Source organism: Mesoplodon densirostris, chromosome 16, assembly GCF_025265405.1.
Source record: "Mesoplodon densirostris isolate mMesDen1 chromosome 16, mMesDen1 primary haplotype, whole genome shotgun sequence".
Taxonomy (NCBI): domain Eukaryota; kingdom Metazoa; phylum Chordata; class Mammalia; order Artiodactyla; family Ziphiidae; genus Mesoplodon; species Mesoplodon densirostris.
This window is the reverse complement of record NC_082676.1, coordinates 43,956,243-43,975,806: the sequence shown is the minus strand read 5'-3', so window position 1 is coordinate 43,975,806 and position 19,564 is coordinate 43,956,243. Positions and strand designations below refer to the sequence as shown.

Below are 19,564 nucleotides of genomic sequence, written 5' to 3'. Positions count from 1 at the left end.
GTAGTGTAAGTGACTACAAGAAGTGAGAAAAACATCAGTAACATGTTTAATTTTCACCTACATTTACATTTTGCAGTCAAGAAATTGATTAATTTCAACAAATTGTCTATGGATCTTGTCCCCTCTCTAGGATTCCTTGTACCATCTCTGTTTATGAATTTTTGTCCTACTTTCAGCTTTTTCCCAAGATGTTATGTGTTGCAATTTTTTTTTTTTTTTTTTTTTTTTTTTTTTTTTTTTTTTTTTTGTGGTACGCGGGCCTCTCACTGTTGTGGCCTCTCCCATTGCGGAGCACAGGCTCCAGACGCGCAGGCTCAGTGGCCATGGCTCACGGGCCTAGCCGCTCCGCGGCATGTGGGATCTTCCCGGACCAGGGCACGAACCCGTGTCCCCTGCATTGGCAGGCAGACTCTCAACCACTGTGCCGCCAGGGAAGCTTGTGTCTTACAATTTTTATGTGAAATTCTTTCATGCATTTGAGGAATATTAATTGAGTGATAACTCAATTTTCCAATAACTATCTAGGCCATGAATATAGGGAGCTGAAAAACAAAACTCTCTACAATCCAATGATAGAGAAAGAATATAAGGAAATAAAAAATCATGTAACATGTCAGATGGTGAGCGGCGCTGTGATGAAAAATAATCAGTCATAAAGGAGACAGTAGACAGGGAGTGTGATTTTTTTTTTACTGAGTGTTTAGGTAACACCAGCAAACAAGGTGACATTTGAGCACAGATTGCAAGGAAGACAGGGTTGGATCCAGGAAGTTATCTGAAGTGTGTGCCTAAGTGCAGGAATGGCCAGTGCAATAGCTCCAAGAAACGTGCTTGTTTCAGAAGAATCAAGGCTCCAAAGGAACCAGGTATGTCAGAGAGGTATGAGCAAGAAGGAGCACAATAGAAACAGTGTCAGAAAAATTTGAGGAACCAGGTGGTTTCCCTGCTGCTGCTGAAGCTAAGCTAGAGAAGGTCCCTCATCCACTCCATGTTCCTCTTCCACATTATTAATTTTGTTGCAAGGACATCCTCTAAATTGATTGCCTCCTTAGTACCATCTGTTGGTTTATTTCTGGTCTCTGTAATGTAAAAGTCACCTTGGAATTATGAGGCCACGTACCCTGCCTTTAGGAATGTTCTCACTTCACAAGGTACACAAGCACCCAAACACACACATACACACACACACACAGAGATTGGACCATGGTCTCTTAGGCTGTTGCTACCATACCTTTCCCATTCCCAGCCTCATTGATTAGGCTAGGAGTAAATACAACTCACATCAGCCACAGATATTATCTTGCCTCTAAAGAATGTAGAAATGGTACCCAGAATTCCCAATTTAAAAAGCATCTCATGACAAATAAATCTGGGCCTCCATATTGGTATGGCCATTTTCTGTCATGTACTAAAATTACATAAATAAATATATATATAACAGCTTATAGTTATAATGATGGATATCATTATCATAATTATATCATTATCAATTTGATGTTTCTCGGTGGGGACAGGTTGTAGAAATTCTTTTACTATCATCTTGCTGACATCACCCTAAGAAATTCCTCTGCTTCCTCTATTGCCTGTACATTTTAAATACTTTCAGTTTATTTTATGTCATTAAACTGTAATAAATTAATCAAAAGGAAAAAATGAAATGATGCATGACGCGCCATAGGGTTTTTTTTTACTTTTTCTTTTTTACTTTTATTTTTTTGTTTGTTTGGGGTTTTTTCTCTCTGTCACCATAGGATCTTGATCACAGGGAGCTGAGTCACATTGAATAGGTGTGTGATATGTGTCTTCTAACTGGGAAAAAGGAAATTGTTATTTATGGCTATATGTAAAATGGAATTAAATGAAGGCAATTTACATTTTAAAAACTCACTTTTTTTTCTTTTGGGATTTCCCTGGTGGCACAGTGGTTAAGAATCCACCTGCCAATGCAGGGGACACGGGTTCGAGTCCTGGTCGGGGAAGATCCCCATGCCGTAGAGCAACTAAGCCCCTCCACCACAACTACTGAGCCTGCGCTCTAGAGCCTGCAAGCTACAAGTACTGAGCCCACGTGCCACAACTACTGAAGCCCGGACGCCTAGAACCCGTGCTCCACAACAAAGAGAAGCCACTGCAATAAGAAGCCTGCGCACCACAACAAAGGGTAGTCCCAGCTCGCTGCAACTAAAGAAAGCCCACGCGAAGCAACGAAGGCCCAACGCAGCCAAAAATAAATAAATAGGACTTCCCTGGTGACGCAGTGGTTAAGAATCTGCCTGCCCAACCATGTAACTGGTCCTGATCACTCAGCAACTAAGTGGCAGAGCTGACTGTGACCGCCTGGAGGGGTGGGATAGGGAGGGTGGGAGGGAGGGAGACGCAAGAGGGAAGGGATATGGGAACAGATGTATATGTATAACTGATTCACTTTGTTATAAAGCAGAAACTAAAAAAAAAAAAAAAAAAAAAAAGTGGCAGAGCTGAGATGAGAAATCAGCCCATCTGGTTCCAGAGTCTATGCTCTTAAACAGAAATACTGATGCAGAGAGTATGATTAAGGATTTAGCAGTCAGCGCTCCCTGGCATGACGTGCGTGGGTAACACTTATTGATCGTTTAATCTGCATCAGGCACCGTCACATGACATTTTGTGACTTGTACCTTTCCATTGATAAATAGGATTTGCATGTACCAGGAACCTTGCATCCTCACCACAGCCCTATGAGTTATGAGGGTTACAATCCTGTTATTTTGATGCTCCCTGTTTCAGAGATAAGGAAACTGAAACACGAGAAAGCTAAGCCCAAAGGCTCTGTGATATGCAGTAGCATAAGACATGAGCATCATAAGAAATGTAACAGAGGATCAACAGGGCCTGGGAGGAGAGGAAGCTCGGACTGGACCCCAGTGAAACCGCTTCCTTGGCTGTGCATTTACACTGTATCTTTAGAGGGGTGGAACTGGGGGTGTGGGAGGGCTCTGTGCAGAGCTCAGTTAGAGCTGTGTGTCTATTTGTGTTTGTGCTAGTGGTTGCATCGGTGAGGTCCTTCTGTTATCTCTATATGGTCCCTTCCGGTATTGTGATCAATGTTTGGACAGGGAGAACTGGACCACTGCAGTCAGGGTTCTGTTGACCCAAGAGGCAGACCCGATGAGCACATCACCCCCGTGATGTGTTAACGAGTCTAATATTTGTGGGCATGCCTTGTGTTTCATGTGCTGAGGTATATTGATATAATCACAAGCACACATGAACACGTAAGTGAGTATGTGGACAATACTCGGACGTGAGTGAAACGAGCACACAGACACCTAGGTTAGAGTTCCACATCTTCCATCTATGAATTAATTGTAAGACCTCGGGCAATTTTTTAATTCTCTCTGAAGCTCAGGTTTCTCCTCTGTAAAAGAATACCTCTCTCACAGGGCTGCTATAGTCAATGAATTTGAAACTTTATAAATCAAAAAACTTGATTCAAGAATGTAAGTTATTATATGTATGACTGATTCACTTTGCTGTACAGCAGAAACTAACACAACATTGTAAATCAACTATACCCCAATAACAATTAAAACTTTTAAAAAAGAATATAAGTTATTCACAGGGAACTCTGCTCAATACTCGTGATAACCTATATGGGAAAAGAATCTGAAAAAGAGCAGATACATGTATATATATAACTGATTCACTTTGCTGTACACCTGAAACTAACACAACATTGTAAACCAACTATACTCCAATATAAAATAAAAAATGTTTTAAAAGGATGTAAGTTATTGTATGTATATATATATATATATATATATATATATGTATGTACAACATGCATACTATAATGGCCTCATTGAAATTTTTATCTTGTTACCTCTGTCTGTCACAAACTGCAAGTGAGATTTCTCCATCTCTCTTTGTCCGCTCCTGGAAGCATATTCATCTAGGAATGAGGTTAATGCTATGCTTTGGAGGATATTTGCATTATTTTTGACCCTTAGGAACAGTGTGCTCTTGTGAAAAGGCATCAAATAGTACAGACGTTTGCAGCCTTGAATAGGAGATCTTCCAAACGTCGCCTCTACCGGACTGACCTGTTTGTGACCACCTAGAGGGGTGGGATAGGGAAGGTGGGAGGGAGGGAAATGCAAGAGAGAAGAGATATGGGAACATATGTATAACTGGTTCACTTTGTTATAAAGCAGAAACTAACATGCCATTGTAAAGCAATTATACTCCAATAAAGATGTTAAAAAAAAAAAAGAATCTGCCTGCCAATGCAGGGGACACGGGTTCAAGCCCTGGTCCAGGAAGATCCCACATGCTGCGGAGCAACTAAGCCCATGAACCACAACTACTGAGTCTGTGCTCTAGAGCCCCTGAGCCACAACTACTGAGCCCATGTGCCACAACAACTGAAGCACATGCCTAGAGCCTGTGCTCCACAAGAGAAGCCACCGCAATGAGAAGCCCACACACCGCAACAAAGAGCAGCCTCCGCTAGCCACAACTAGAGGAAGACCACACACAGCAACAAAGACCCAACGCAGCCCAAAATATATTAATTAATTAATTAATTAATTTAAAAAATTGGACAGCCATATGCAAAAGAATGAACATGGACACCTACCTTACACAGTACACCAATCCCACTCAAAATGGATAAAGACTTGAAGGTAAGACCTGAAACCAAAGAACTCCTAGGAGGAAACAAAGGCAATAAGCTCTTTGATATCGGTCATGGTGGTGATTTTTTGGATATGACACCAAAAGAAAGGTAACAAAAGCAAAAATAAACAAGTGGGCCAACATCAAACTAAAAGGCTTCTGCACAGCAAAGGAAACCATCAACAAAATGAAAGACATCCTACTGAATGGATGAAAATATTTGCAAATTATGTATCTGATAAAGGGCTAATATCCAAAATACATAAAGAACTCATACAACTCCATATTAAAAACAAAAGAAAACAAAAAACCAATCTTATTAAGAAATGGACAGAGAAACTGAATTGACAGTTTTCCAAAGAAAACATACAAATGGCCAACAAGCACATGAAAAAGTGCTCAATATCACTAATCATAAGGGAAATGCAAATCAAAATCACATTTAGATATCACTTCATGCCTGTGAAAATGTCTATCATCCCAAAGAGAAGAGATAACAAGTGTCAGTGAAGATGGAACCCTTGTGTATTGTTGCTGGGAATGGAAGTTTGTATAGCCACTATGGAAAAAAATATATGGATGTTTCTCAAAAAATTAAAATTAGAATGACCATGTGACCCAGCAACCATACTTCTGGGTATATATTCCTATGTTAGTTGCAGCATTATTCACGATAGGCAAGATATAAATACAACTTCAGGGTATGTCAATTGATGAATGAATAAAGAAGTGTGGAATACTATTCAACCACAAGAAAGAAGGAAATCATGCCATTTGCAACAATTTGGATGAAACTTGAGGACATTATGCTAAGTGAAATAAGTCAGACAGAGGAAGGTAAATACTTTATGATATCACTTATATGTGGAATCTAAAAACGCCAAATTCAAGAAACAGAGAATGGTGGTTACCAGAAGCCAGGGTTGGGGAAAATGGGGAATTATCAGTCAAAGGATACAAACTGTTAGCTATAAAGTTAACAAGTTTTGTACAGTAATCTAATGTACAGCATGGTGATTATAGTTGATAATATCATATTATATACTTGAATGTTGCTAAGAAAATAGGTCTTAAATGTTCTCACCACAAAGAAATGGTAAGTACCTGACAGTAAGAAGGTGTGTTAGCTAATGCTATGTTGGTAACAATTTTGCAATATATAAATGTATCAAATCAACACATTGTACATCTTAAACTTATGCAATGTTCTATGTCTATCTCAATAAAACTGGAAACAAAAGATAGATTGAACTGTATCTATTTCTAACATTGAGAATGAGATAATGAAGCCCCCTGTCACCACTTCTACTCAACGTTGTACTAAAAGTCATAGTCAATTAAGTAAGGCAAGAAAATAAAAGACATAAAATTTGGAAAAGTAAATGGCTTTCACTCAGATACCAAATAATCATGTAGCTAGGAAATCCAAATAAATCTACCAAAAAAGCTATTACAACTTATTCGTGAATTTAACAAGTGTTAGAAGGGTTACAGAATACAAGATAAATGTACAAAAATCATTGGAATGTGCATTACTAGCCATGATCAAGTAGAAACTGAAATTTAAAAAATACAACTCACATTAATATCAAAAAAATAATCTAGCAAATAAAAACTCTAAGGAAAAGTAAAGTATACTTATAAGTTTTTAGTAATGCTGACTTATTAAAACTTTCTGTGCTATATAAATCTGGAACCTCTGTTTAACAGGAAAGTGGATCTGAAAGAGAAAAATAATTTTATTCATATAGTTAAAAGCTATATAGGAAACAAATACTATTTTATAAAACCATTATTTAATGAGCAAATGTATGCTTTATAAACTACTAAATCATAACTTATTTTATACCTTTGGAAAAGAAGTGGAAAGAAAAACCATATAGTTTATTTAGGGTGAATCTTTCCTTTCTCTAAAAGAAACTATGGACTATCACATTATTACCTAAAGGGTCCATTCTCAAATGCAACCAATGCACTTTTACAAGGCTATCGTTATTGTTTGTTATATGTGTAACAACATTGGTGACTCAAATTTTAATAACACTGGATTATGTTGAGAGAATGAGAAGATGAAAATCCCTTAGCTGTATAATTCACCAGCATGTGGAAAAGCAATAATAAGTTATACTAATTGTTTATCTTCTAAAAGTCAATGATCTAAATTAAGTTATCCATGCATATAATATAGCTAATGTACTATTATTGTTTTCTTTTATTCAATGAACAATTACCACCATGTGCCAGGCACTGTTCTAGGCCTAGGGATGAATTCATAAGTGAACAAAACAAAGATCCTGGTCCTTGTAGAGTTTCCATTAAAAGTTCACATAGTAGACTTCATTCTTCCCCCAAATGATAAAATCATAAGGTGACTTAATAACATATATAAAAATCATTGTGGATATACCTCTCTTTCCCTGTATTTTTCCAAAAAAAAACTTTCAAGAAGTAAAGGTATTATAAATCAGATTATATTTTCTCAAATATTTTGAGGCAAAATCACAACACCCTAATACCCTGAAAAAAATATGCTGCCTTTGAAATGAATGCAGTAATAAAATTAGAACAGAAGAAAAATTTATTCTTTTAGGGACATGAGAAAAATTCCATGAACTATGCCAGATGTAGCTGGAGTAAATACATACAGACTCTCAACGGTAATACTTTCGTAGAATGAGTCACGGTGAGTCAGCCACACACATAGGTGAACTGACATTGTAAATGCAGAAAATCAGGATATATAGTCAGAAGGAAAATTTTGAAATGGCAAAAAAAGTCCACTTTATTTGATAACTTTAGTTTTAACATATACCCCAAATATGTAAGGTGTAATATTATCATCCAAATGTTACTCATGGTTTCCCACTGTTTTCTGGCTCTCCCTAACTTTTCAAGATTTATTCCAATATTAGTTTTACAAGGTATAACATAAAAGCCTAAGAGTTCCAATCAGAAACAATATTTTATTTAATAAAAACTATCAAGAAATTATTATCAATAGCTAGTGGGAAGCAGCCGCATAGCACAGGGAGATCAGCTCGGTGCTTTGTGACCGCCTGGAGGGGTGGGATAGGGAGGGTGGGAGGGAGACGCAAAAGGGAGTGGATATGGAAACATATGTATATGTATAACTGATTAAATTTGTAAAAAAAAAAAAAAAAAAAAAAACATACAAAATATGTGTTAATCAACCAGTTTATGCTGTCAGTAAGGCTTCTGGTCAACAGAAGACTATTAGTAGTTAAGTTTTTGGGAAGTCAAAAATAGTTATACGTGGATTTTCCAGTGGGTGGAGGGTTGGCACCTCCAACACCTATGTTGTTCAAGGGTCAACTGTATATCCAATTCCAAAAACAGAACCAAGACCCAAATAGAGATTAAATACAACAAATAAAATTAAATTAAAAAAAAAGAAATTATTATCAGTAGAATTTGTTAAGAAATATCAGCATAAGAATTAGCCTTTTATAACATAATATTTTATGCCAACAAATCCCCTACTTCTATTTAGATATGAAATAGTATATATACACTTGATCCCTTGGAGCCACAGGTAGGGCTATGGTAAAAGAATTTCAACAGCTAATCACTTTTTACACTGTGCTATATAATGCTTTGATTTTCTTTCATTTTAGCAAATATTTATTGAGTGCTAATTCTGTGCTACTCTTGTTCTAAACACTGAGGACAGAACATTTAACAAGATGGTCAAGGTACCTACTCCCAAGGAGTTCACATTCTAGTTGGAGAAAGTATACAATAAGCAAACAGATTTTAAAACTTAGTATAATTTTAATCAGAATTAGTGCTATGAGAAAAATCTCACCGGAAGATGAGATTGAGAGTGATAGGGCTCTATGACACACAGAATGGTAAGAGAGGATTATTTCTTACTATCTTTGTCCTTCCTTATATTGGTACACCCCTGAGTCTGCACTGTTCCAGAGGCAGCCTTCATTTTATAAAAATCTATTATTTCTTCTTCCAGTTGTCTTCTCTCCTTCTCAAGTTTCATTGTCTCCTCTTGTTGGACCCTCTTAAGATGCTCAAACTTGTCCTGTAGCTGTGAAACAAATCTGCAGTTGTGACACAAAGCACACTATGGTGGCACATCCCCAAGAACATGTTTCTTTTTTTCTGGTTACAGACATACACTAATCATCAGAGTAGCACTTGATCTTAATAACAGTTTAAAAAATTATCTCTGCTGGAGTCATATTGCTCGTAATTACATTTTCAGACCTGAGAAGCAAATGAGCATCTAGATACAATGGCAAGAAGAATGATTGCAAAGGCTGGGGATGTGGGAGTGTGGTATTTATAAATGATGACAAAATCATTGAGAAAACTTTTTACTTAAAGATGGGAGGTTGAAGGTAGAAATCAGAGAAAGCTAAACTTTATCTTAATACATAAACATTTCAAATGTTAACTACTCTGGTGAGAAACTCGAACTTTTCCTGCAAATCAGGTTCAAGGTAAGGATGTCCCCCCTCACTACTCCTTTTCAACATTGTACTGGAAGTACTTGCTAATGCAATAAAGTAAGAGAAGAAAAATAAAATGTATACAGATTGGGAAGAAAGACATAAAACTGTCATTGTTTGCAGATAACATAATCATCTATGTAGCAAATCCAAAAGAACTGACAAAAAAACTCCTGGAACTAATTAGCAATTATAGCAAGGTTGCAAGATATAAGGTTATTATATAAAAGTTAATTGCTTTCCTACATACCAGCAGTGAACAAGTGGAATTTGAAGTAAAAAATGCAATAACAATTGCATTAACCCCCCCAATGAAATACGTAGGTATAAATCTAATAAATACATACAAGATCCATATGAAGAAAACAACAAAACCTTGATGAAAAAAATTAGAGAAGAACAAAATAAATAACTATTTCATGTTTGTGTATAGGAAGACTCAATATCGTCAAGTTGTCAGTTCTTCCCAACTTAACCTACAGATTCATTGCAATCCTAATCAAAATCCCAGCAAGTTATTTTATAGATATTGACAAACTGATTCTAAAGGTTTTATGGCAAAATAAAAGACCCAGAATAACCAACACAATATTGAAGGAGAAGAATAAACTTGAAGAACTGATGCTACCTGATTTACTGACTATAGTAATCTGACTAAAACTACAGTAATCACGATAGTGTGATATTCGTGAAAAAAATAGAAAAATAGATGAATGCAACAAAATAGAGAGCCTAGAAATAGATGCAAATATATTTAGTAAATTGATCTTTGACAAAGGAGCATAGGTAGTACAAGGAGGAAAGATAGTCTCTTCAACAACTTGTGCTGAAACAACTGAACATTCACATGAAAAAAAAAAACCTCAAAGAATCTAGACACAAACCTTCACAAAAATTAAGCTCAAATGGATTATAAGTCTAAATGAGGGGACAGAAAAAGTGTTCTATGCAAATGGAAATGAAAAGACAGCTGGTGTAGCAATACTTATATCAGCCAAAATAGGCTTTAAAGCAAAGACTGTAACAAAAGACAAAGAAGGACATTACATAATGATAAAGGGATCAGTTCATCAAGAAGATATAAATTGTAAATATAGATGCACCCAACATAGGAACACCCAAATACATAAAGCAACTATTAACAAACTTAAAGGAAGAAATTTACAGTAGCATAATCATATTAAGGGACTTTAACAATGCACTCACATCAATGGACAGATTATCCAGACAGAAAACCAATAAGGAAACATTGGTCTCAAATGACACACACACACACACACACACACACACACACACACACTTACATATATATAGAATACTCTGTCCAAGAGCAGCAGAAATATACATTCTTTTCAAGTACACATGGAACTTCCTCTAGAATAGACACATGCAGACCACAAAAGAAGTCTCAATAAATTTAGAAGAGTGAAATCATATCAAGCCTCTTTTCTAACCACAGCATTATGAGCTAGAAATCAACTATAAGAAAAATACTGTAAAAAACACAAACATGTGGATGCCAAACAATATGCTGCTAAACAACCAATGGGTCATGGAAGAAACAAAGAGGAAATTTTAAAATATCTGGAGATAAATGAAAACAGAAACACATTTTTCCAAAATCTATGGGATACAGCAAAAGCAGTGCTGTGAGGGAAGTTTATAGCAATACAAGCATACCTCAGGAAACAAGAAAAATATCTAGTATAAACAACTTAACATTACACATAAACAAATTAGAAAAGAAGAACTAACAAAACCCAAAGTTAGCAGAAGGAAATAAATCATAAAGGTTGAAGCAGAAATAAATGAAATAGAGGCTTAAAAAATAGAAAAGATCAATGAAACTAAGAGCTGGTTGTTTCAAAAGATAAACAAAATTGATAAACCTTTAGCTAGACTCATAAGAAAAAAAGAGGGCCCAAGTAAAATCAGAAATGAAAAAAGAGAAGTTACAAATGATACCACATAAATACAAAGGATCATAAGAGATTAATATGAAAAATTATATGCCAATAAAATGGGCAACCTAGAGGAAATGAATAAATTTCTAGAAATGTACAATTTCCCAAGACTGAATCAGGAAGAAATTAAAAATATGAACAAATTACCAGTAGTAAAATTGAATCAGTAATTTTAAAACTCCCAACAAACAAAAGTCCAGGACCAGATAATTGGACAGGTGAATTCTACTAAACATTTAAAGAAGAGATAATGCCTATCCTTCTCAAACTATTCCAAAAAGCTGAAGAGGAAGGAATACTTCTGAACTCATTCTACAAGGCCAGCATTACACTGATACCAAAACCAGACAAAGAAACCACACACAAAAAATATTACAGGCCAATATCACTGATGAACATAGATGCAAAAATCCTCAACAACATATTGGTAAATCAAATTCAGCAATACATCAAAAGGATCATATACCATGATCAAGCAGGATTTATCCCAGGGATGCAAGGATAATTCAATACTCACAGATCAAACAATGTGATATATACTATATTAACAAAATTGAAGAATAAAATCATATGATCATATCAATAGATGCAGGAAAAGCTTTTGACAAAATTCCACATCAATTTATGATAACAACTCTCAACAAAGTGGGTATAGATGGAACATAATAACCTCAACATAATAAAGGCCATATATGACAAACCTACAACCAACATGGTACTCAGTTGTGAAGAGCTGAAAGTATTTCCTCTAAGATCAAGAACAAAGCAAGGATGTCCACTCCCACCACATCTATTCAACATAGTATTGGAAGTCCTAGCCAGAACAATCAGACAAGAAAAAGAAATAAAAGCCATCTAAATTAGCAAGGAAGAAGTAAAACTGTCACTGTTTGCAGAGGACGTGACACTATATATAGAAAATCCTAAAGATGTCACCAAAAAACTGTTAGAACTAGTAAACGAATTCAGTCAGGTTGCAGAATACAAAATTAATATACAGAAATGTGCTGCAATTCTATACACTAACAAGGAACTATCAGAAAGAGGAATTAAGAAAACAAACCCATTACAATTGCAAAAAAACAATAAAATACCTAGAAATAAATGTAACCAAGGACGTAAAAGACTTGTATTTGGAAAACGATGAAAGAAATTGAAATGACACAAATAACTGGAAATATATACTGTCATCGTGGATTGAAAAAATTATTAGTATAATAACTACAATATAAAAGGCAATCTACAGATTCAATGTTATCCCTATCAAAGTACCAATGGCATTTTTCACTGAACTAGAACAAATAATTCTAAAGTTTGTATGGAAACACAAAAGACCACAAATAGCCAAAACAATCTTGAGAAAGAAGAACTAAGCTGGAGGTCTCTCCATCCCTGATTTCAAACTATATACTACATAGCTACAGCAATCAAAACATATGGTACTGGCACCAAAACACACAGACCAGTGGAACAGAAAAGAGAGACCAGAAATAAACCCACACTTAATACGGTCAACTAATCTACAACAAAGGAGGCAAGAATGTACATGAGGGAAAGACAGCCTCTTCAATAAATGATGTTGGGAAAACTGGACAGCTACATGCAAAGGAATCAAACTGGACTACTTCCTGATGCCATATACAAAAATAAACTCAAATTGGATTAAAGATATAACTGTAAGATCTGAAACCACAAAACTCTAGAAAAAACATAGGCAGTAAGCTCTTTGACATCGGTCTTATCAATTTTTTTGGATATGTCTCCTCAGGGAAGGGAAACAAATGCAAAAATAAACAAATGGACTGCATCAAACTGAAAAGCTTTTGCACAGTGAAGGAAGTTATTAACAAAATGAAAAGGCAGCCTATTGAACGGGAGAAGACATTTTTAAACAATATATCTAATAAGGGGTTAATAATCAAAATATATAAAGAATGCATACAACTCAACATAAAAAAAAACCCAAACAACCCAATTACAAAATGAGCAGAGGACCTACACAGACATTTTTCCAAAGAAGATATGGAGATGACCAACAGGTACATGAGAAAATGCTCAACATCACTGATCATCAGGGAAATGCGAATCAAGTTCACAATTAGATATCTCTTCACACCCTTCAAAATGGCTATTATCAAAAAGATAACACTTTGGCAAGGATGTGGAGAAAAGGCAACACTTGTGCAGAATTAGTGGGAATGTAAATTGATACGGTCACTATGGAAAATAGGACGAAGCTTCCTCAAAAAATTAAAAATAGAACAACAGTACGATCCAGTAATTCCACTTCTGGGTATTTTTCTGAAGAAAACAAAAACACTAAGTTGAAAAAATATATGCACCTCTATGTTCATTGCAACATTATTTACAATAGCCAAGATATGGAAGCAACATAAGTGTCCATCAATAGATGAATGGATAAATAAGATGTGGTATATATATATACAATGGAACATTAGCCATAAAAAAGAATGAAATTTTGCCTTTTGTGACAACATGGATGGACCTGGAGGGTATTATGCTAAGTGAAATAAGTCAGATAGAGAAAGATAAATGCCATATGATTTCACTTATACACGGAATCTAAAAAACAATTCAAATGAACAAACATAATAAAACAGAAACAGACTCATAGATACAGAGAACAAACAGGTGGTTGCCAGAGAAGAGTGGCATTAGAGGATGAGTGAAATAGGTGAAGGAGATTAACGGATACAAACTTCCAGTTATAAAATAATGTAATGGGCATGTAATGTACAGCATAAGGAATATAGTGAATAATATTGTAAAACCTTGCATGGTGACAGATGGTAACTGGGACATCATGGTGATCTTTTTGTAATGTATAAAAATATTCAGGGGCTTCCCTGGTGGCGCAGTGGTTAAGAATCTGCCTGCCAATGCAGGGGACACGAGTTTGAGCCCTGGTTCAGGAAGATCCCACACGCCGCGGAGCAACTAAGCCCATGTGCCACAACTACTGAGCCTGCGTGCCGCAACTACTGAAGCCCGTACACCTAGAGCCCGTGCTCCACAACGAGAAGCCACAACAATGGGAAGCCCACGCACCACAACAAAGAGTAGCCCCTGCTCGCTGCAACTAGAGAAAGCCCGTGTGCAGCAACGAAGACCCAACACAGCCAAAAATAAAAATAATAAAATAAAATAAATTAATTTAAAAAAATCAATCACTGTTGTATACCCGAAACTGATATAATATTGTAAGTCAAATTATACTTCAGTTTAAAAAATAAAAAAAGTAAATTCTCCAAATGCTCTAGAAAAAAATAAGATTACAGATGGAAAATTTTTAAAGGCTGTATCCAAAACCTATATGGTAAATAGCTACTTTTTGAAGAATAGCAAGTATCCTCCAACAAAATCATCTAAACTCTCGAGATGAAAACCTCCAACTTAATAGGACACTTAAACTTGAATACAAATTATATCAAACTAGCAGGACTTGCCTTTTTTTCAGCTTCTTTAAATGCTTTTTCTTTCTCCTTTACTCTCTGCATAAACTTCTGTTTCAACTCTTCTTCTTCCCTCTGACATTGATCCAAGAAATCCTGCCTTTTGGCTTCATAGATCTCTTGAAAACTGAAAAGAAATTTGTGTTACTTTTATAGTAAAATGTTAATATAAATAAACATGTAAACATATATATTGTTTATTAATATAAGTAGCTCATACAACTCAACAACAAAAAAACCAAACAGGGCTTCTCTGGTGGCGTGGTTGTTGAGAGTCTGCCTGCCGATGCAGGGGACACGGGTTCGTGCCCCGGGCCGGGAGGATCCCACATGCCGCGGAGCGGCTGGGCCTGTGGGCCATGGCCGCTGAGCCTGCGCTCCACAATGGGAGAGGCCACAGCAGTGAGAGGCCCGCGTACTGCAAAAAGGGGGGAAAAAAAAACAAACAAACAACCCAATCGAAAAACAGGCAGAAGACCTAAATAGTCATTTCTCCAAAAGAAGATATACAAATGGCCAACAGGCACATGAAAAGATGCTCAGCATCCCTAATTATTAGAGAAATGCAAATCAAAACTGCAATGAGGTACCACCTCACACCGGTCAAAATACCTATCATTAGAAAAATCTACAAATAACAAAGGCTGGGGAGGGTATGGGGAAAAGGGAACCCTCCTACACTGTTGGTGGGAAAGTAAATTGGTACAGCCACTATGGAAAACAGTATGGACGTGCCTCAAAAAACTGAAAATAGTGTTGCTATATGATCCAGCAATCCCACTTCTGAGCATATATCCAGACAAAACTATAATTCAAAAGGATACATGCACCCTTGTGTTCATAACAGCACTATTCACAAGAGCCAAGACATGGAAACAACCTAAATGTTCATCAACAGAAGAATGGATAAAGAAGAGTTAGTACATATATACAATGGAATACTACTCAGCCATAAAAAATAATGAAATAATGCCATTTGCAGCAACATGGATGGACCTAGAAATTATCATACTAAGTGAAGTAAGTCAAAAAGAGAAAGACAAATACCATATGGTATCACTTATATGTGGAATCTAAAGTATGACACAAATGAACTTATGAAATAGAAACAGACTCCCAGACATAAAGAACAGACTTGTGGTTGCCAAGGGGGATGGGGGAGAGGAGGGATGGACTGGGAGTTTGGGATTAGCAGATGCAAACTATTATATATAGAATGGATAAACAACAGGGTCCTACTGTATAGTACAGGGAACTATATTCAGTAACCTGTGATAAACCATAATGGAAAAGAATATGAAAAAGAATATATCTATATCTATATATATATCTGAATCACTTTGCTATATAGCAGAAATTAACACAACATTGTAAATCAACTATACTTCAATAAAATACATATATATATATTGTTATGTCACATATAAGGACATTTACCAATATTCTCTCATGTATAGAAATGAAAATTTCTATATCACGAGACGTAAAAAAGTGAGGTGCCATATTGAATATAAGTATAGAGAGTGTATATATAGTAAGTACTCACATTTTGAAACACTTAAATTATGTTTTGTTTCTCCTACCACTTTTTATTATATCACACTTCTTCACATCTTTTGACAACAAAATTTGGGGAAACATCTAATTTATGAGGTTCTCAAAATAATTAAAATAAGGCCAGGCGTCTTTCAAAATATGATGCATTTAAGATAGCCGGTTCAATTCTGGTTGCCTTCAAAGTACTGTAACTAATATAACTGGATTGTTCTACACTGTCATCCTTCTGCAGTACAAATCCTATTCCTCCTCAATATAGCTAAGTACACCTACTCTCAAACTATTTTCACTTGACTTCCATTGAAACTGAGTCCGCCGAAAACCTAGTTCCTCTGCCAAGTTTATGATTGAGCTCTCCATCCAAAATGTTATTCCCTTTCTTGTCCAACACCTGTTCCCCTCAAGACTGAGGAATATCAAAGAAAAGGGGAGATTGAAACGGAGTGGGATGTTGTGGGAACCTCCCAGGCATAAAAGCCTTTCCGTGTACCCCCTTTCTTGTTTGTGGGAAAAAGGCTTTCTGCCTCCTAGACCTTCCCTGAGTTCCAAAGGGCAGATTCAAACAGTTACTGGGAGGAGAGTGAGGGAAGGCAGAAAGAAACAATAGTGCAGCATGGGGTCCTGGACGTGGTTCCTCCTGGGGCAGGGGCGGGAGTGTGTGTATGACAATCTGATACAGATCTCTTGAGTTCTTCTACAGGAACTAATGTGCCTACCCAGGTGGAGGATGATAATTTCACGCTGAGCACAAGCATGTAGACCCAGACTGGTAGGAACCAGAAGGCTGATGACTGAACATCACCCTGTTACCTCACCATCAACCAATCAGAGGAGGGTTACACACCCTACAGCCCTCCTCCACAAATTTTGCCTATAAAAACTTCTTCCCTGAAACCCATCAGAGAGTTCAGGTCTTTTGAGGATGAGCCACCCATTCTCCTTGCAAGATCCTTGTGATAAACCTTTCTCTGCTCCAAACTCCAATGTTTCGGTTTGTTTGGCCTCACTGTGTGTCATGCACATGAACTTGGATTCGACAACGCCATGACATTACACTGCTGCTTTTCCTCTTTCCTCCATCCAATCCTCAATATCCTTTTCAATATCCTTTGCCATCTTATACCAATTTTTACTAATATTTGCACATCTCTTTCCTGAGCTTCTGTTCCATATAAAATCTACTTTTTCTTTTGGATACACATTTCAGCACATACACATATTGGATGCATATAAACGAGCCCTTGCATTATGTTGCTCCTACTAACTCTCCATCTAAGTCTGAAGATGATGAAAAACCACAAAATTTAGGATGTGAGAAGTACAGCTATTCTCATTCCAAAATAATCATATCTCATCGTTGTAGGGGATTTCTAAGTCACCCGTCATCTTGTTTGAGCAAGATCTCCACTCACCTAACTGGCTGGTTGTCTGGACCCACATCAGTAAATCCCATTTTCTGAAGTTTGCTGAACCTATAACGTTCATAGTGCCAAGTGTGGGTTTGTTCTTTCAAGTCTTCCATGTTTGTATAAAGAAGAACATCCCGGAGCTTAACAAAGTCACAGTGATTTTCATTTTCCACTAGGCAGAAAAATAATAAAGCCACAATGCTTATTATCAATCCCTATCACTTTCTAAGTATTCTTGAATGAGCCAAGAGATCGTTCAGATTAATAGCTATAATTCTTTTAACCATGTAACTATGGTTATATGGTACATACCAATTAGAGGTAGAGTTTATTTATAGACCAGGAAATTTGCTTGAAATTTATTAGCCAAAGAATAAATAGGAAACACTGAAATAACATGTAATATTAGTAGATGACATAAACTTTCATTAATAATTATGTTCGTATTTTTCAAATGAATATGCTCAAGGTATTTTACAGAGCACTAAAAAAGAATATAATATAATTTCACTAAAGTAAATAATTTTATTAAAGTAAATCCTGCTAACATAAAGGTCTTAACAACTATGCATGATTTAGTTATTAAACTATATTTATACACCATATTTATGAGAATGAATTAGCCAATTTTCAAAATCACTCAATAAATTCACATGGCTCTCTACTGTGTCATATCCCAAAGACTGAGCACAATACTTTGTGCATTGTGTATGATATTGTAACCAAATGTAATATTCATTAAAATATGTTGTTTTTAAGTATGTTTCATGAATTTAAAAATTTGTAATATATTAACCGAAAATAACATTTGGAAACTAGTCTCCAATAATTAGTATCACAAGTATACGAATCAGACAGTAAATGACTGCTATTACACTATCCTAACTCATCATGATGCTAGATAACTAATATAAATGTCTAGGTATAATTTATCCCAAAATGAATTGTATTACTTTATTTTTAAAACGTTTTTCCATCCCTTTTTATAGTGACCACTTTAAAATGCTTTATAAATTAGGTAGCAATTAACTTATATAACATGTTTCAAGTACCAATATTTATGCTTCTGTGTTGTTCAGAGTTCTTTTGTTCAAAGAACTTCCCAACATTCTTAATGTGATGGTTTATGCATAGAGAGATAATCTGCATATGGCAGATGGGGGAAATGAGGAGGTTCTGCTCAGTTTCTGAATTTTTGCCTAAAGCACCATCCAGAAAACTCCCGTGAGAATAGATTACAATCAAAATAAGCATTATCTTAAATGAAACAGAATCTGTGCTCCTTATCAGTAACTATTAATTTGCTGTTTAGCGAGAGTTACCAATATTGACTCAAGGTAAAATATTTTGTTTTACGTATTTATCGTTATATTTTATATAATTTTTATAATTATATATATATTTAAGCATAATCATTCCAGAGCAAGTCTGTGCATCTTTGTTACATTTACCTTGTAAAACTCCCCAAGGGTACTGACGTCCTCTGACCATTCTTTTTCCAACTTTCACTTCATCCATACTTCCTACTACAGCAAAAGGTAAGAGTCCCTAGAAAGTAAGTACAATTTTAATCATGTTTCCTTATACCAATATGACTTACTCTGTTAATCTTATTTCTGTTATGGAAACAACAGAGACAATAATATCATCATAAGTTTATTCAAACAAGTGATTTATCCAGCCTCAGATTTTATGACTTCACATTAAATATGTGCAAATTAATTTCTGTAAGCACTTGTGGGAGATCATGCACACAATTGAAAACTACCTACTGAGTACAGCCTAAAGCAAGGCATTCTACTGTGGGGAATACAAAGAAAACAGTTTTTGGTAGACATATATTTTTTTCTCACATTACCTTTACCCTGAAACACAATAAGCAAATCACTTTTAACTCCAGTATAAAAGCTAAAAGACAAAATTAAGAAAACTCTAATAATTAGTTAATTGAAATATAACATAAAGCATATTAATAAATAATACTATATAGAAAATGGAAAAGAAAATTTAAAAAGAAA

At 35.7% G+C, this 19,564-nt stretch overlaps 1 protein-coding gene across 2 annotated transcripts in view; it reads right to left on the bottom strand.

Moving 5' to 3' along the window:
• Nucleotides 1–4,323: 4,323 nt before the first annotated feature.
• Nucleotides 4,324–19,564, bottom strand: part of SEPTIN14 (septin 14) — a 40,414-nt gene continuing 25,173 nt past the window's right edge. The window contains exons 6-11 of one of the 2 annotated variants that reach the window (XM_060120239.1): nt 18,998–19,094; nt 17,550–17,718; nt 14,575–14,707; nt 8,551–8,719; nt 6,578–6,583; nt 4,324–4,367 (exon numbers count right to left, since the gene is read on the bottom strand). In XM_060120239.1, the coding sequence (XP_059976222.1) occupies nt 4,324–4,367; nt 6,578–6,583; nt 8,551–8,719; nt 14,575–14,707; nt 17,550–17,718; nt 18,998–19,094 (618 nt within the window). Of the gene's footprint in view, nt 4,368–6,577; nt 6,584–8,539; nt 8,720–14,574; nt 14,708–17,549; nt 17,719–18,997; nt 19,095–19,564 lie in introns of those variants that run through there. The other variant, XM_060120240.1, reaches the window with a different exon arrangement.